The 20,696-nt window shown below is 35.6% G+C and overlaps 1 protein-coding gene across 6 annotated transcripts in view; it reads right to left on the bottom strand.

Annotated features, from left to right (window-relative positions):
• Positions 1-19,511, bottom strand: part of LOC128202698 (mitofusin-1-like) — a 90,909-nt gene extending 71,398 nt beyond the window's left edge. For 2 of the 6 annotated variants that reach the window (XM_052903760.1, XM_052903763.1), the window contains exons 1-2: positions 19,379-19,444; positions 8,592-8,683 (exon numbers count right to left, since the gene is read on the bottom strand). Coding sequence is in view for 1 of the 6 variants with exons in the window: in XM_052903765.1 (XP_052759725.1) it covers positions 8,592-8,604 (13 nt within the window). In the remaining 5 variants the exon portion in view is untranslated. Of the gene's footprint in view, positions 1-126; positions 253-8,591; positions 8,684-19,378 lie in introns of those variants that run through there. The other 4 variants (XM_052903761.1, XM_052903764.1, XM_052903765.1 and 1 more) reach the window with 3 other exon arrangements.
• Positions 19,512-20,696: the final 1,185 nt, after the last annotated feature.

Genomic DNA, 20,696 nt, shown 5'->3' with positions numbered 1-20,696 from the left:
AAATGGGTACGTGCGTGCGTGTGTGATAATAACCATATGTTATAAAAATGCGTGCGTGCGTGCATGATTTTGATTTGTTTAACTATATAAACAATAAGATTCCTAATAAAATGTATGATGACGTACCTTATAAACAATCTATGTTATTCCTATATTTTTTCACAAAATCGAATAGTGAATCATAAGCTTTTATTCTTTCCAACACCGCAAACCTAATGTGAAAGAAACGGTCTCAAGGAATGCCAATATAATATTTACTAATCTTCACAACTATATACACAACGGTGAGATCATATTCCACCCCGAACAAAAGCTTTGAGGTGCGCGTCTTTAAACCTGCCAATAGCATGAATACAGTTAAAGAACATTATCCTATCAAATTACTTGTTTTATTTTCTTATGTACGCACACCTATAAGTATCCTTGTGCTATTTTACTTATATATATATACCATATATATATATACACATATACACATACCAGGTCGTTTGTATCGTTAGTATCCCACAATTCTATAGCCATATATACCGGTATATCGATCGTTTGTGAGGCTATTTGTAGGATTATTTTATTCAAATGTAACTCTTTCGTTCAGTTGCGTGTATGCGTTGGTCAATTGTTACCACGAAACCACCCCCAGGTCAGGGGGTATACTAGGATAGCGGGGGAAATGAGCCGTGTTTTTACCTTCCAGGTGGTTCCGCACTGTCGAATTAATGTGGTTGTGAATGTGCTGGTTTTGTTTCCGCGCCGAATATAGCGGGGAATTGGGCCATACCACGGATGCACCAGCAATCGGAACTCCTCGGCTAGTATCAAGATATGGCCTCGGATATAAAACGGGTCGTAAGAAAATAGTCCATCATGGCCGACCAAGAAGATGTTAAAACAACCAAGAGATATGTTAGACCAAAGACAGAATGAAGAGCGAAATTTTACCACTTATTTGTGTGTAAGTGTTATTTTTATACTTATTGTATTTTATTAAAATATAAAAATGGTTTTAAAAGAGCCCTAATGAGAAATTAATTGGAAATGTCATTTATTCTTTGTGGGTGGGGTAAAGTCTTCTTCCATTTGACAGAGTCTAATATTGTAAATAATAATTTTGAAGCTCCAGTGATCAGTGGCAAAAATTAAGAACACAAATGCTTTATTTGATTTTTTTGGAATAACAAATAAGTCTGAATCTGACTTTACTTAGATCGATGATAGTTTAGACTATCTTTCTAAGTGTATTTTCATTTCATTTCATTAACTTGAATTTTTTATAATTAAAATTTACATTTTTTTTTGAGAGAGAGAGAGAGAGAGAGAGAGAGAGAAGAGAGAGAGAGAGAGAGAGAGATGTGATAATTTGTGGTTGTCATAAATATGTGCGCAGCGTTTCAAAATATGTAAATAGTCAAATAGTACTTTATATTTAATTAGTTCTGAGGATAGTGCAGATTTATTTTTTGAATGCAGCGTGAACACATTTTTGGTGCCATTTGAGGCGATAAATGATTTATTTGGCTTTATATATTACCACAAGACAAGGTTTCCATGGTGAAACAGACGACGGTCTTCAACAAGAGAGGTCATTGCGTGATGACAATGCAAAAGTAGTTCAATACGGGAACCTTTTTTATTTTTTCCCCTGGCATTCCAGCATAGCCAAATATTTGGATCTACTTATCTGGGCTGGGAGAAATATGTGTATCTGCCATTTACTTTTAACACCGTCAGAGAAGATGATTAGGCGAATTTCTTCGCGGGCTAAGGTGGAGTGTTTGGAAGATAGATATCATACCCTTAAATTTCGATGGCTTTTAATCTACAGAAGTTCATTTGAACTGAGTAATTAGATGATTACGTGACCCTGGTAGCAAAACGTTTAATACCATGTTAGTATATTATACAGTACAAAGTGCATGTCTATAAAAAAAATCAATATTTTTTCACATTTTCGGTATTATAATTTTTAGTTCGGAATTATAAGATTGTTTTTGATTTTTTTAAAAAATGATTATGTTTGAAAATCCGGTTGTCGTTGACATGACGGGTAGGCGGGTATTTTGAACTATTTTCGTTTATCAGTCAATTGATGTGTGAATTTCACCGGAAGTTGGTATTTCAAATGCAGACATTATGAAAAGATAATAAATACATGCTAGAACATCGAATTTACGTACTAACATTTGTTTTCGTCTAATATTTGACTATTGCACGGAAGCAAATGTTCCAGCATTCAGCTTAAAAAAACGTTTGGAAAATGTTGACATTTCCCTAATGAACGGTAGTTTTTGTTAATTTCAATCAAAACTTTTTTTCAAACATATTCCATCGTTTTTAAAGATATTTTTTCTTCTTTTTGACATAATTTACTGGTTTCATTTTGATCAAGGGAAAGTAATTGATATGACCACTGCTGTTATTTTACTTAATTAACTCTTTATTTCACACAAAGGCATGAAAGCAAAATCAGTTAAGCCTAACGATCTTATATGTATACTATTTTATTGCATATTTGTATTAATTGATAATTGAACTCTAGGATGCGAACATCCTTTGAAGAAAATCGAGGGCAGTAAAAATCCCGTCTTCCGAGAATCATTCTCTATATGTCCGACACAATAACAATCCTTATTTGGCGCCTCTTGTTAAATTATATTTGTTAAAAAGGGATTACAAAGTGATCAAACAGTAAAAATATAGCTTGAACGTTGCCTATGTATAACTGGCAGAGCAAATGACCGTCGTTTATTGAGCATGAAACGTATGATTTAAATGCTCTATACATGCATATCTGACACTTGTTTTCTAAGGCTGCCCTAAACTTTACTTATGATACAGTATATTCGTTTGAATACCTCTATTTAATTTAAACAATTACTAAAATTCAGACGTTTTTCCGTAACATTGTTTAAATGCTTTGAAAAAGGTGCGCTTTTAATGCTGGTCATTTATAATGGTAACTACATCGTTAAGCCGAGCTACAAAACATTAAACAGTGTCCGTGCTTAAAGGCACATGCTTCAGAGCTTAACTATATGTACAATCATTCAAGTTAAAGTCACGTGGATCAAAGCCTAAATACATGTCACAATCCTCAGCTTTACAATTGAGGAACGTGTATTCAAGTCTAACTACAGGCCCGAGCCTTTAGCGTAACGGCACGTTCATAAAATATTAAAAAATACCACAATCTTCGACATAAAGGCGCATGGATAACGCCGAGCTACTTGCCCAATCCTCAAGCTTAAAGGCACGTGTTTCAAAGCCTAACATCATGCCCAAAACTTCAGCTTAAGGCACGTGTATCAAAGCCTAACTACATGCCCCAACCTTCAGCTTAAGGCACGTGGATCAAAGACTTACTACATGCCCAAACCTTCAGCTTAAAGGCACGTGGTTCAAAAACTTACTACATGCCACAACCTTCAGCTGAAATGCACGTGGATCAAAGACTTACTACATGCCCCAACCTTCAGCTTAAAGGCACGTGGATCAAAGAATTACTACATGCCCAAACCTTCAGGTTAAAGGCACGTGAATCAAAGACTAAGTACATGCCCAAAACTTCAGCTTAAGGCACGTGTATCAAAGCCTAACTACATGCCCCAACCTTCAGCTTAAGGCACGTGGATCAAAGACTTACTACATGCCACAACCTTCAGCTGAAATGCACGTGGATCAAAGACTTACTACATGCCCCAACCTTCAGCTGAAATGCACGTGGATCAAAGACTTACTACATGCCCAAACCTTCAGGTTAAATGAACGTGGATCAAAGCCTAACTACATGCCCCAACCTTCAGCTTAAGGCACGTGGATCAAAGACTTACTACATGCCCAAACCTTCAGGTTAAATGAACGTGTATCAAAGCCTAACTACATGCCCCAACCTTCAGCTTAAGGCACGTGGATCAAAGACTTACTACATGCCCCAACCTTCAGGTTAAATGAACGTGGATCAAAGCCTAACTACATGCCCCAACCTGCAGGTTAAATGAACGTGGATGAAAGCCTAACTACATGCCCCAACCTTCAGCTTAAGGCACGTGGATCAAAGACTTACTACATGCCCCAACCTTCAGGTTAAATGAACGTGGATCAAAGCCTAACTACATGCCCCAACCTTCAGGTTAAATGAACGTGGATCAAAGCCTAACTACATGCCCCAACCTTCAGCTTAAGGCACGTGGATCAAAGACTTACTACATGCCCCAACCTTCAGGTTAAATGAACGTGGATGAAAGACTAACTACATGCCCAAACCTTCAGCTTAAGGCACGTGGATCAAAGAATTACTACATGCCCAAACCTTCAGGTTAAAGGCACGTGAATCAAAGACTAAGTACATGCCCCAACCTTCAGCTTAAAGGTATGTCAATCAAAGCCTATATACACGCACCATCCTCAAGCTAAAAGGCACGTGGATCAAAGCCTAACTACATGCCCCAAATTTAAGCTAAAATGCACGTAAATGAAACCCCAACTTCATGCTACAACCTTCCCCATTAAACGTACGTGGATCAAATCCTTACTACAAGCCACAACCTACAGCTTTAAGGCAAGTGGATCAAAGCCTAATTAAATGCCTCAACCTTCCCAATTAAACGCACGTAAATAAATGCCTTCCTATTAGCAACAACCTTCTAAATTAAAGACCCGGGGATATAGCCTAACTACATGCTACAACGTTTCCCATTAAAAACTCGTGAATCAAAGCCTAACTTCATGCCACAATCATCCCCATTCCAGACAACTTGAAAAGTTCTTACTACATGCCATAAACCTTAAACTTACAGTCACGTGTATCAAAGCCTCAATACATGCAACAACCTTCCCCACTAAACCCACGTGAATTAAAACCTAACTTCATGCCACAATCATCCCCATTACAGAAAACTGGATCAATCCTTATTATATGCCACAACCGTCAGCTTAAAGTCACGTGGATTTAAGCCTTACCACATGCCACAACCTTCCCCATTAAACACAAAGAAAACAACCACTTGCCTTAATCTGCAGCTTAAAAAATCGTTGATCAAAGTAACTTCCTGCCTCAACCTTCCTCAATAAAGATCCGTGAATAAAACCTAAATAATTGCCTGAACCTTCCCCATCAAATGCAATTGGATAGAGTCTAACTACATGCCACAACCTTTCCCATTAAAGGCACGTGGAAAAAAACTAATTATATACCTAAACCTTCCCCATTAAAAACAATTTGATAGAGCCTAACTACCGGCCTCAACCTTCCTAATTCAAAGCACGTGGACAAAGTGGACAAAAGCCTATCTATATGCCTCAACCATCCCCATTAAAGGTACGTGCCTCAACCTTCCCCATTGAAGACACGTGGATCAAAGCCGAACTACATGCAACGACCTTCCGAATTAAAAACAAGTGGATACATCCAAACTACAGCCCTCCACTTTCCTAATTCAAAGCACATGGACCAAAGCCTATATATGTGCCTCGACCATCTCCATGAAAGGTTCTGGAAAAAAGCCTAACTACATGCATTAACCTTCCCCATTAAAGACACCTGGATAAAGCCTTACCACATGACTCAACTTTCCTAATTAAAAGAACGTGGATGAAGCCTATCTATATGCCTCAACCTTCCCAATTAAAAGCATGTGGATAAAGACTAACTACATGCCTCAACCTTTCCAATTAAGAGCACATGGATAAAGCCTAATTGCATGCCTCTACCGTCCCAATTAACGGTTCATGGATGAAGCTTAGCTACATGGAACAACCTTACTCATTAACGGCACGTGGATAAAGCCTAACCACATGACTCAACTTTCCAAATTAAAAGCACGCGGATCAAAGCCTAACTAGATGCCCCAACCTTTACAATTAAAATCATGTTGATAAAGCCATACTACATGCCTCAATCTTGCCAATAAATAGCACGTGGGTAAAGCCTAACTACATGCCACAACAATCCCCTTTAAATACACGTGGATAAAGCCTAAATAGTTGCCTCAAACTTCAGTTTAAAGGCTCGTGTGTCAAAGCCATACTGCATGCCACAGCCTTCCAGATTAGAAACACGTGGATCAAAGCCTTACTACATGCCATAATCTTCTCCATTAAAGACACGTGTATCAAAGCCTTACTACATGCCATAATCTTCTCCATTAGAGACACGTGTATCAAAGCCTGACTACATGCCATAATCTTCTCCATTAAAGACACCTGTATCAAAGCCTTACTACATGCCATAATCTTCTCTATTAGAGACACGTGTATCAAAGCCTGACTACATGCCATAATCTTCTCCATTAAAGACACCTGTATCAAAGCCTTACTACATGCCTCAACCTTAAAGCTTAAATACACGTGAATCAAAGCCCAACTACATGCCTTAACCTTCCCGATTAAAAGCACGTGGATCAAAGCATAACTCTATGCCTAAAACATTCCAATTAAAAGCACGTGGATAAATACTAACTATTTGCCACAAACTTCAGCTTAAAGGCACGTGGATCAAAGCCTTACTAAATGCCACAACAATCCCCATTTAAGACATGTAGTTAAATCCTGACATTATCCATTATCTTCTCCATTACAGACAACTGGATCAAAGCCTAACTACATGCCATAATCTTCTCCATTAAAGACACGTGGATCAAAGCCTTACTACATGCCTCAACCTATAGCTTAAAAGCACGTGGTTCAAAGCCTAACAATACATATGTACATCAATTTTCGATTAAAAATGCATATGGATCGAAGCACCTAACGATATGCCTCAATCTCCAGCTTAAGAGCATGTGGATCAAAGCCTTACTACATGCCCCAACCTCCATATCAAAGTAACGTGGCTTAAGGCCTAACTGCATGCCCCAAACTTCCCCATCAGAGACACATAGATAAAGACTACCTAAATGCCCTAACCTTCCCCATTAAAGGTACGTGGATATAGTCTAGCTACATGCCCAAATCTTTTTCATTACAGGCACGTGAATAGAATGTTATTACATGTCTTAACCTCCATCTTAATGGCACGTGAATCAAGGCCTGACTATGTACCCCAACCTCAACCTTAAAATGCTCTTTTATCAAAGCGTAACAACATGCCTTAACCTCCAGCTTAAATGCACGTGAATTAAAGTCTTACGACATGCCCCAATCTTCAGCTTAAAGACACGTGAATCAAAATCTAAATACTTGCCCCAATCTTAAGCCTAGAGGCGTTTGATCAAAGCCTTACTACATACCCCGACCTTCAGCCTAGAGGCGGTGGATCAAAGTCTAACTACATGCCCCAACCTTCAGCCTAGAGGCGGTGGATCAAAGCCTTACTACATGCCCCGACCTTCAGCCTAGAGGCGGTTGATCAAAGCCTTACTACATACCTCAACCTTCAACCTAGAGGCGGTGGATCAAAACCTTACTACATGCCCTAACCTTCAGCCTAGAGACGGTGTATCAAAGCCTTACAACCACCCCTAAGCGTTAGCCTATAGGTAGTGGATCAAAATCTTACTACATACCCCAAGCTTCAGCCTAGAGGCGGTGGATCAAAGTCTAGGTACATGCCCCAATATTCAGCCTAGAGGCGGTGAATCACAGCCTTACTACATGCCCCATCCTTCAGCCTAGAGGCGGTGGATCATAGTCTTGGTACATGCCCTTACATTCAGTCTAGAGGTGGAGTATCACAGCCTTACTACATGCCCCAGCCTTCAGCCTAGAGGCGGTGTATCAAAGCCTTACTACATACCCCGACCTTCAGCCTAGAGTTGGTGTATCAAAGCCTCACTTCATGTTCCAACGTTCAGCTAAATGGCACGTGTATCAAAGCCTAACTTCATGCCCAAACGTTCAGCTAAATTGCACGTGTATCAAAGCCTAACTTACAGCCCAAACGTTCAGCTAAATTGCACGTGCATCAAAGCCTAACTTACTGCCCAAACGTTCAGTTAAATGGCACGTGTATCAAAGCCTCACTTCATGCCCAAACGTTCAGCTAAATGGCACGTGTATCAAAGCCTCACTTCATGCCCAAACGTTCAGCTAAATGGCACGTGCATCAAAGCCTAACGTCATGCCCAAACGTTCAGCTAAATGGCACTTGTATCAAAGCCTCACTTCATGCCCAAACGTTCAGCTAAATGGCACGTGTATCAAAGCCTAACGTCATGCCCCAATATTCAGCTAAATGGCACGTGTATCAAAGCCTCACTTCATGCCCCAATATTCAGCTAAATGGCACGTGTATCAAAGCCTAACTTCATGCCCAAACGTTCAGCTAAATGGCACGTGTATCAAAGCCTAACGTCATGCCCCAACGTTTAGCTAAATGGCACGTGTATCAAAGCCTACCTTCATGCCCAAACGTTTAGCTAAATGGCACGTGTATCAATGCCTAATTTCATGCCCCAACGTTCAGCTAAATGGCACGTGTATCAAAGCCTAACGTCATGCCTCAATATTCAGTTTAAATGCATATAGATAAAAGCCTAACTATATGCCCAAACCTTCAGTTCAGCGGTATATACACTCATTGTCGCCGGTTATTGACATGCGCCGTGGATAGAGTATATCCCACCACTTTATTTGCATGTTGAAACAAAATTGCTCACCTTTCGGTATCATCGGCTTGTTTGGTGTCTGGACACAGGCGAAAAAACACACGCCAATCAGGAAAAGTAGAAATAGCTCCACTCGGTCCACTCTGAATATAAATAAAACTCAGTTGAGATATTTTTATGAAATTTGGTATTATAAATGTTTGGTCAAATGTCAAAACAAACACACATACGCGATGCTATATTAAGACCACCTATTCTTGTTCCATCCGTTTCTAATAATAATAGCAATATCTATGCAATAAATCAAATAACAACTTGAACAAATAGCCTTCAAAACTATTCAATTTTCCTTGTATATAATATATCAATGGAGTCTGAAGATGCAAGGTTCATTGCCATAAAATGAATAAGAAACGAAAGATGGATTTAAGCCTTTGTTTGTTTAATCTGTAGCAGTTTGTCGTGAATGCTGTAAGCGTATGAATCCTGACCCATGGGTATGTTGAAAATGATGGTTACTGTGCTTGGCCCTGTATTTGCCATTTTGATATCTGAGGGTGCTGTATGACTTTCAACGATACATACAGCGCAACAATGTACATGTACGCTTTTAGATCGTACCGCGACATAATAAATTCCTTTGCTTTTGCATTGAAAATAGTTCTACGTTCACTTGTATTTTATACAACAGCTAATGCAAAGCAAAATTCAACATCTGATTCACGCATATTTCACACACAAACTAATTAAAAGCCATTTTCAATATATTTCACTCATATTTAATACAAAAACTAATACAAAGCCAATTGCAACACCATTCACGCATATTTCATACAAAAAACTAATGCAAAGCCAATTGCAACATCTTTCACTCATACTAAGTTTATACAAAAATTAATGCAAAGTCAATTTCAACATCATTCACTCATATGTTATACCAAAACTAATGCAAAGCGAATTTCAATATTATTCACTCATATTTATACAAAAAGTAATGCAATGCATGTAAGTATTTCTTTCAATTTCAAAGCTTGCTATTATTGTCAAATTTGAGACCTTCCGTTAACATGCTCTCCCGGTTAAATGGTTTCGCCAATATTTTAGGACAATTTTTGGGCATGGTCATGCATCTGAAAACACTAATATTATAATTTGTTCTCTCTTTCATACCAAAATTGCAGAATAAACAATTTAAGTATACAAAAAACTTGTTTAAAGTGGGGAGCGAACCCACACCGGAACACAAAAAAATCATTAGAAAACTGACACCAAAACATTCAGGTTAAAACCACTCTCCCACAAGGACTCTTACATAAGTTGATGTATAATTTAACCTTTTTAATATATATCGGTAGGATCACGTGATAATGTCAATCAACCGTTCACGCTTAAGCCTTTTGTCGAATCGCGTTACTAACGCTATTCAAAATCGTATACTTCAAAGACAATATTTGAGTATACATAAACATTTTTAAAGGGTTCCATCTTAGTTTTAACACATGATTTGCCATACATGATTCTGTCATAAAATGCGCATTTTACAAAACATGAGCGAATCCCTTTAAGTAAAAGCATATTCATCACAGTGTCTTTTTAAATGGAAATATACCTCTTACATGCTTCAATTGAATTGCAAACGTTTTTTTATCTATCTATCTGTAACGTGGTATGTTTAATACCTTGTTTGGTCTGCACGAATGTTGAAGATAAGTTTTTATAACAAAATTACTTGGTTTATATTATTAATAATGGGTTCTAGTAACATGGCATGGCATTTGGTTCGCTATTAATGATTCAATGATGAAGTTTATCTGATAGCCTCATAGATTGTGCTTCACATGAATACCTACTTGAATCAAAATAATACATCCTTTATATTTCGTCCGACGATTGTTATCAAACAAAGAATGGGTTGGTGACCTCACATGACAGTCGCAAAAATATGATTAATATATATATATATATATAATAGCAGTCTAATATTGAAAATTACCTATAGTTTTGCTTTATTGTATTGTTTGCTTATTGAACTTGATTCGTCAATAATTTAAAGCAGATTGAGCATGTATCATGAATATCGTGTGTATGTTTTATCGTAACGGTCGTTTGAAAATATCGATACTTGTCTTCAAACGAAATGTTGCATATTGTGAAAATATCGTGAATTGAACATTTTGTCATGACCCTTCTTGTGCTTTGAAGTACAGCATCAGACCTGGTTCTGATATCTAACAGGAACCAAGGACAGTTGTCACACAGAATCTTAATACTGTCTTCAGAAAGAGTATATGATTTGTATCTTAAAGTACTAGTATTATTCAATATTAGCTTAATTTGTTCTAATTTAGCAATCACCAGCTTTAACATGTTTGGTAAAGAACACAATGTTTAACTCACTCTCCATCTCATTTGATGTTGCAAAGATTTCATAGTATTTGCTTCAGGAAAAATAACTTCTCACAAAATGTCCAGTTTTTGATGACCTATATTTTAAATGGAATGACTCCCGGGATATGCTTTTTCCAGAGTATATGTTATTGTGTCGATAATACCCAATCGAATATAAAAAAACAACAGCAACTAACCATAAGTGAAAACGTATGAAGTTATCACCAAGTCATAATAGTTGTTTTCCCCTTCTCAAAAGTTACATATGGTTGAACTACAATTGTACTTCCAATGTAATTCAAACTGAAACCAAATGAAATAATCTCGTCGGTATCAACTGGATATGTTGACATAAGTTTTGTCGGTTCATTAGGCACGTTATGTATAATTCATAATATTGAAGTCGACATAGCATGTTCAACTAGTTTTTTTTTTCAATAAATAAAAAATCGTCATCTATTTGATAGGAGTAAGTTGACAAGTTCACATAACTTTGGAAAGTTGTCAAATTCACATAAAGCAAGTCATCACATAATCAGTATGCACTACATAACTATACTCTATGTATAAATGAACTGCCGATAATTGTAAAGTCGTTTGCCATTGGTTATATTACGACTATCTTTTCCAATTGGAACGTTATATCGATTTGACCATGTCGTCACAATCTCTTGCCATGTATACAAACTGAACGTCAAGAGTTATATTTTTCAATAAACAAGATGAATCTTATTATTTGTAATCAGTACTGTATGTTATTATGGAACAAATCAGTTGCATGGAAAGGACTAAATTTTAATATTTTTTTTGTTTCTAAAGTCAAACACCTAAGGCCTAAAAGGTGTATTCATTACATTTTAAGTTTATATATAATAAGAATTTACCCTTTGAATATATCTAATTTTCTTATTTACGGTAAATAAGTATAGGCTTCACATTTGAATGGAAATATATCTAAAGTCGTACCATTCGCAGATTAGTATTTATAATAAAAGGAAACGTAGGAGTCAAATGTTACAGTAAAAATTAAATGGCTAAAAAGCACAGAGAACAAAAAGTAACAGACAAACAGACAACTAACGAAGATCTCGCTCTAAATACTAGGTACACAATTGTCACAGTTATTGTCATCATAAAATGTATTCATTGCAAAGAAATACACTAATTAATAATAACTACAGAAACAAACCCAGTATCCTAAAGTTTCACCACAATTACATTTAAAGACACACTCATCGACGTGAAACAAGCACCAAACAAGAGACGCAACACTTCAAGATATGTTCTGTTTCTTAACAGAATCAAACTATCTTCTGTTGTAAATGCTCGGGTACAGTCCTGAATGTTGATTTTTCTGTTTTGTGTCAAAGTACCTTATAAGGAAACACATATTGTAAGGTATCATCAATATGTTTGAATCTAATGAAACTTAAAAATGTCCACTTCCTTGTTAAGATCTGGTTCACATTTGCGTATGGACGAGTTTTATCTCGTGTGCTGAGAAGGCCAGAAGACCCCTTGAGACGAAAGTGTTAATGATGTATATAAAACTATTGCTTAATGTTAAAGTAGTTGAACGTATGATCATATCATCTGCTTTGAAACCGGTTGACAACAAACTCGCTTGAGATATGGTCATCTGACTAAAACTTATCCACTTTAAAAATAAGAGGCCAGAGGCGGACTTAATCGGGTCCAAACCGTATGATTCGAACAAACCTATAACTGGTGCTAATATAAAATATATAAATATGCATTTGTGGTTAATGTGTGATAATTAAGGAATTCATAAAAAACTTTAAAAATGTTTATATCTTTGTATCTCTCAACTCCAGTGTAGCAAGTTTGGGACAAAATGATAATGTCAAACATGAAGTTCGCCACACATGCACATCATTAACCTGGTCAATACTACATGCACAGAGACATATGATAAACGCACAAGACAAATTATCATGACAGAGTGTAGAACTTTGATCTTCATTCAATATACTAATGACGGCATTTACTAAGTGGTGTGACGCTACAAACGGATATGGCGTGTTTTATATACAACAATATTTGATGGCAACAATAACTAGAGATAAAAAACTCACTGTTAAATAGGTTATATTTTCCTCGAGGAAATATCATCTTTACTTTACTGAAACAAATAACTGTACATATGTATACATCAGCTGCCGATAGTTGTAACATAAGCAATGGTCGAAATGACGTAATTCTTGTCTAATCGGAATGTAATACTGATATTAACAATGACGTCACAATCCCTTGCGGTGCATACAAACCGAACGTCAATATTCATATTTGATATTGTCGTTCCAAATAGATGAATTTTAATATTTGAAGGCCTCAACAACAAGATTGCATTAAAAAAAAGAAAAAAATCTTTGCTAGCAAATTGTGAACTTTTCATCAATGTATAGAACATGCTTAAATGACACTTTTCAAGGTCAGTTGTATAGCGTTTCGATCCGAGAAATATCGGTCCTTGTCGTTATTCAGATCAATGCTTCCTTGTACGTGATTTCAAAATAAAACCGGTTCATGTTTAAGGGAAAAGATTATCAGCAAAGATGTACTTTTAATCGTATGAGTTCAGTTCTTAGACTGTGGACAAGTTCAGATTGCCACCAGTTTATAACAACGATAATGTCAATATAATTATTTCGAAAATATTCTTAAAATTGGTTCACATACATATTATTACCAACCATAAGATATACAAGTATTGCACTTCAGTGAGGTTGATCTGGTGATTTATCGACCTGATGAAGCGATATTGACAGAGTGCTTAGCCCAATGTTGATATCGCTTCTTCAGGTCGATAAATCACCATATCGACCGAAACGGAAGAGCAAAAATTGTTTTATCATTTAATATAAAGTAAGAATAATAAAACACATGGAACTTTTAAACAATTTATCACAGTTTATTTCTTAATGTTTTTTTGTTGTCTGGAAAACCTTCGTCAGGTAGACATATTTCATTCCATTCTCGTCTGCGGTTACAGCGAAGTCCTTACGTGCTTATCCAGCAAGATTTTCATGTCCTCTTTCAGAAACACCTTAAGGAATGTCAACATTTTTACTTATATGAAATTGCTATGTTCTAAAAGGATCCTGCACTCATATGCCTTCTGTAAATAATCGTCTGAGATGGGCTGCTAAAGCTCCTCAGCTGATTTTCCCTGTCTCTAGTTCCTTTGACACTGACTTGGATGCAGTGTTTGATGTTCATTCCTGGCTTCCAAATTAAAATAGAAATCGCCAATCAAATGATTTAAATAATCGGATGGAAGGTTTTCAATTACGGCTAGAAAATTATTGCTTCGTTGATAGTCCTGAAAACGTTTCACCGCTGCCTTAGTGCATCTGTTTGGTTTCGCAGCATCTTTATTTTCCAGTATCTGTTGTTTTTGTTTATCTGTCAAACAAGCGAAACTTTCGGCGGACGCCATTTTTGTTTACACGGAAGAAACTTTTGTGACGTAAAAGTTTCGTACCCAGGCAATTTCGCGCGTGAGATGTTTCGCACAGGTCAATAAATGTTTTAGGCCCCGCCTACGAGTCAATACGTATATTTATTACACATCATGTGACCATGTTTGAACCAAAGGGAATCGCAGAACCAATATGATTTAATATTAATACATATTATCACCAACCATACATAGTATCACCAACCAATGTCCTTTTTTCATTCTCTGCCTTAAAAAATATGCATCAAATAAACTTGTATCCCAAGGGCTGCACTTTAGCAACAAAAAGAAAGACAGGGTTTTTGAAATGTATAAGTGCATATTGCAATTAATCAGTCTTCATTTTTCATTTACTTTTTTTTTTTAAAAGTGGTTTTTTTGGTAATGGTGGTATTTTGAGTCAAAAGAGTCACATAATTATGTTTACTGTACGACACAATGACACTGTCATAAACTGAAATATAACTGTTTTCACTAAAAGTTTGTTTATTATTTTTTTTAGTTATTATGAAAATTAATTGAACAAATTATAAAACTATTTGTATGAAACATTTATACTACATACACCGTTCTTAACTTTTGACGTTTAACAACAGAGATAGCACTTTTTCACATTTAATTCATATTCATGCGTCCCGTGTGCGCTACTGCGGTATATCAAAGAGGCCTTTATCCAGTCGTCAGAAGTGGTGATAGCAAGATAAAAATGTTCATGTAGTCACGGTCTTTAGGATAATTTAATATCCCTAATTATTAGTCTAAGCAATACATTCGTTTATACAGGAATCTTTATTTATGTTTGACGTATATCAAAAACATGTATCTAGACTGTTGAATCATTTGATGAGAGGCGTAAATTGGTACATGTGTTTGCTCTAGTAAACAGGTTTTCCGTCGGGTTTTCCGGCCATTAAAACGTATTAATCATATATTGCCAAATTTGATTCAAATAGGTTTATCGCTGTACAAGCGACATACCATTGATTGACGCTATTGTAGCGATATAATACCACGGGTTAAGTCAAATCAGTTCAGTTAACTTATCTATACATTTAATACATTCAACAACAAAAAACACGAATCTTGTCACGCAAGAATATCGACAAAAGGAAAATATTTAACGACATCTTTTGATCTACATTGAATCGTTTCTCAATTAACTCCTATTATTACAGTATCATCTTACAATGTTTCAATTTAAAGCAGTATGTTAAATAACTTAACGTGCGAAATAAATGGTAAACAAGTCTGGTACAAGGCGGGTATTCTATCATGGATATTTAATCCTCACTTCTTGTTAAGGTTTTGAACCAGTTCTTAATCGATAAAGGAAATATCGCCGGGGAGAACATCAAAATATCTGCATATATTGACAGCAAAAACATGTTTAAATTGTCTAAACTATGATAAGAATAATGGAACAAACCAAACAATGCATGCTCAGCGTGTTGCTAAATCCTCCTATTAAACAAAAAAATATGTCAGTGGTCAATATAATAGTTCGACCAATGAAACGGCAGTAGTTCTCAATTATCCCAATACATTTATTACACTAAATCGACAGTCAGCCGATATATATATTTAAACAGGTGAAGCGGTAGATATCAACAGTTGATGGCCCAGTTTGTAGGTAGTTTACAAAATAGTAAGAAGATCACTAAAAACAGATTGTTAGTTTGTACTTAAACAATAAAAATGGTTATGAAACTGCATTTTGTAAGTACATACTAACAATCTTTGACCATTACATAAAGTGTTCCATTCATTGTAAATTGATTCCTAATTCAAGTCGTATTTACTTTAACGGCAGCTAATACAAAGTTTAAGCTCAATACATTTTACATCTTTAATCTATGTCAATATGTAGTTTCAGAATACCTAGTAACAATGAAAAGTCTGACGCGTTTTGTATCAGAGAGTTTCAGTAATACATAATTAAGAAATAAAAGAAATGGTATACGGAGACTTACTCAAGCTTACGGACTTGGTAGTCTAACTGTGGAGTATACACTGAACGCCTTTGAAAACGCACCACTTACATTTTCATTAATTTATTCAAAAACAATTCATCGAATGTATTAAAAATTTCTAGGTACAACAAACAATATGTTATAAATATTGTATGCAATTTTCATAGCCACGTGTGTTGTATTAGCTGAAAAACAACTGTAAACGTAAGACACGGTCGAACACCACAAATCACAGTTTGCTAGTAAGGAGTGTATGACCCGTTTGCCTGTATACAGGCAAGACATCTACGCCTCATGGAGAGTGTAAGAGCTGCTATGCAGTGTTGTGGGATGTTGGTCCACTCCTCCACAAGAGCATTGCGTTATTCTGCAACATTGCGCGGAGGAGGATTTCGTGCATAAACCCTCCTACCAAACTCATCCCAGAGATGCTCAATAGGAGCCATGTCTGGAGACAACAACAGTCAGTCCAATACAGTTACATTCTTTTGAACAAAAGAACTGAGTGGTCATTCGGGCTGTATGGGCGGGAGCATTGTCATGCTAAAACATGTAATGTCCATGTGGAATTTGACGTCGCACAAACGGTAAAAACACTGGTTGTAGAACATTATTTATGTATGTTTGTACCAAGTGGTGCGTTTTCAAAGGCGTTCAGTGTATACTTACCGACTTATGAGATACGTCAATATTGTGTAATGATGTATATCGAACTCTTCAAGAATTCTTTCTATGAGCGAGCATGCTTGTTTGCCTCTTTTTCATTCGGATACAGTGTCATAATAGGTTATTCGTTACAATACAAACAATAATGATGATGTAAAAGTAGGAAAAGGACCAACGATGCCATTAAGAATAGTGGTGGAAAAAGAACAGATAAAAGAGAAAAGGAAATGAAGCTTGCCGTTTTGAACGTTGTTGAGTCCGATTCTGAGCAGTCAGAAGTTTTTGGTACTATAATGTCGATACTAAATACAGCAATGTGGAAACCCATTATCCGGGTGGGAGTAGGAAAGAAAACGTGGTTGATGGAGAAGCGCAACAGCGCAATATATGGAAACAGCAGAATAGATCAGGACATATACTGAGATTGAGCGTGGTGAAAAACTAAAACTAAAATTGAAGTAGACGCTGATGAACATATGTATGGTCAAGGTAATAATCAACCGGTAGAGATGGACTAGATAATGCAAAAGCAAAATAACTAGAGAAGAATAGAGACAAGAATAGAAAAAAATACAGATGTTTTTAATGACGAAACAGCCCTGTAAATTAAACATGAAGGAGAGGAAAGACAAAACCGACAGCTAAAGTATAACCACCAAGTAGAGATACTGAAGAAAGACAAAGGAGAATCTACGAAAACGAAAAGGAAAGTGTCGGACAAGTAGAACGTAGAAGTATTTCTGATTGTTTTAACTTAAGTTTGAATTTTTAGATGTAAAGTAAGTATTGATTTGCAAGAGATTAACAGTATATATGTATACTACATATTGTGTAGTGTAGTAGACGAAGAGGAATGTATGTACAAGCAGTCGTGATCAATAAGTTAAAAGTAGAGGTAAATGGTGAGACGTCGTTTTTTTAGGGCAGGGCTGTATGGGGCCCTGTGAACATTTAAGCATTTATTTAGAGAGTTGTTAAAAGTTTTGTCTGTTTCATTTCTATTACTTAGTGTTTATTGCTACCCTTGTCACCTGATATGTTTTGTCGTTGGAATAGCAATCTGCATGGATTGCACCGTTTTGGCGCATTTTAAAGTCAGGGATGGAGGTCAGTCTACATGTATTTCACATATGCCAGACTCTCGTAATAAGTTCAGTTTATTTATACATTAGTGCACACCTTTAAACCTTAAAGTTCCCCGTTAGGCTACAATTCATTGAATCGCCGTGCTTTTATATATTAGATAGAACAATAAGGAAAACGATTGGTTGCCTGGCCTTACTAACAGTATACTTTCAATGGGAATAAGCGCACACCTCTCAATATACAACATTTGTGTTACTGTATGAGTTTTATCCCATAGTAAACAAAACGTATATGGAACTATGACATATGATCAGACATACTTTGTACCACTAAAATAAATGGAAAGTTTAAATTGACAAATGTTTAAATGCTAGACAGCAACATTCAACAACTATTGACAGAGATATGATGAATCAATAATTTGATCTGACAAAACAAGTAAGTTATATATTTGAATGTTTGTATATTGACAATGTAAATACTTGGATCGATTGCATGTTTCGCGTAGTCATTATATATAAATGCAGAAGGCCAGCCTTCATATTCGAATGTAAGCGCTGCAGAATTATGAACATAATAAACTCGATCAATACCTGACTGAACTTTCTGTTGAAATAGTAAACTGATCTTGTCACTTTATTTCACCGAAGTATGTAATTGATATACGGAAGGGTTTGTTTGGAGTTGTAAACATAACGCATATATTTTGCAAGCAGATATAGTTTTATATTTTGCCATTACTACTGGCACACTAATGGGAGTGATTCGTTGGTCTAGTTGGCGTTTATTATTATATTGTCTTTGGTCTAAAAAGTTTTAGACCATTTTTACTTTAGATTCATAAGTCTACGTGAGACGTTAGACAAACTTCAATTTTGAACTGCGTGTAACACCAATTTAACGATTTTTCAGAATAAGCACCTACATGTCTTTAAAATGATTCCATACCGCAGATTTATCAACGACATTATAAACAATATTCTATCGATTGATTTGTCTCCACCCACATATACAAGCATGTCAGTATTCTTTTTAACGTATCACATTAGACTTTGTTTATGTTTGTGGAGGTCATTTTGCATAATAAATATAAGCTTCAACAAAATTATGTTACAGTAAATGTATAATTTGGTTCAATAAAATGCAAAAGAATAGTTATCGTTCAATTATTCTTAGCACTTTTAATTGTATAGTTATGAAAGGTTTTATATAATTATTTTCAACAAAACTCTAAACACTATACTTACTCGTTATATGAGATATAAGCCGCACATGTTTTATTAGAGAATTCACTGCAAACCTCACTGTCTACACGAATCTTGTATATTCCATTTCATCGCGTGTTTGCCAAGGGTTTAAGCTTATTGATTTTTGTTATACTTCTACTTGGTTTATAATGAATGCTTAGGTTTGGTATTATGATGTATCTATTTTGAGAACAAAGCTTTGCGTATCAAATTTCTAAACACGTCATTGTAAAAAGTTTATCGTGATGTACAATTTCTACAACTAGAGTCTCTTTGCATATAATACGTACAAAGCTAAACAAATAACGACCAACGAACGTTTCTGAATTATTTCGATTTCTAATTGTTTTATGAGAGAGTAACGCATAGTCGATACAGTAATGGGCTTAAATAAGAAAAAGGACATTACTTTTTTTTCACCGTTAACACAAATAAGTCAATTTTATTCTTTAACATGTTGTTTTATTACTTATTCGTATATAACAATTTAAACTTAATCAATTTTAAACATTTAAACCGATATACAACGTTAAGTAAAGTTAAGTGGTATATGTTTAGTTGAAATAAATAGAAATTAATAGATACTGCATGTACAACTTGCGTTGTGCACTTATAACAATTAGAACCGTATTTGGAATAGAAATAGAAAGTAAATCAGAAAAGTTGTATGGCGTTATTTGTGAAGATTTGTACGATGTGTAGTCAATGAGCCTCAAGTGCAGTGCCTGTTAGTGAATGAGCATAAAGGAGTAAAAGCTATGGTTTAAGGCCTTATATTAAGTGTAATATGAACAGAACAGAACAGAACATAAGTTTATTTTGATTTAGACTTCATAGTCTCTCATCATACAAACAATCACAGAAGTGTACATACACACAAAAATAAACACATACACATACGAATAATACATTCAAAAAATAAAACAAAACATATAATAATACAAAGAAATCAATGTGGAAGGCAGTAGAAAATATTTGAAAAAAAAACACATTTATTCCTATGCTACTATATTTTTATAGCATATGTATAAATCAACATAAACAGAAACCGTATTTTACTTTAGGTATTGTTTAAATTATTTCTAATTTTAATCGCACAATTTATATAACAAGAATGGTTGTTTAATACATTCTTATTTTTACTTTGTAACAGTCCTTTGAGCTGAAACATACTTGGATTCTGCCAGTAATAACGACTTATGTTTCTTTTTCTTATGTTTATATATATATCACACTTGAACATGAAGTGAAACTCATCTATCACAAAATACACATATTCGATCATGTCTCCTTTCTCGATTTATCCCGTAACGACCAG

Source organism: Mya arenaria, chromosome 9 (genome assembly GCF_026914265.1).
Source record: "Mya arenaria isolate MELC-2E11 chromosome 9, ASM2691426v1".
NCBI classification, from domain to species: domain Eukaryota; kingdom Metazoa; phylum Mollusca; class Bivalvia; order Myida; family Myidae; genus Mya; species Mya arenaria.
This window is presented reverse-complemented; position numbering and strand designations above follow the sequence as displayed.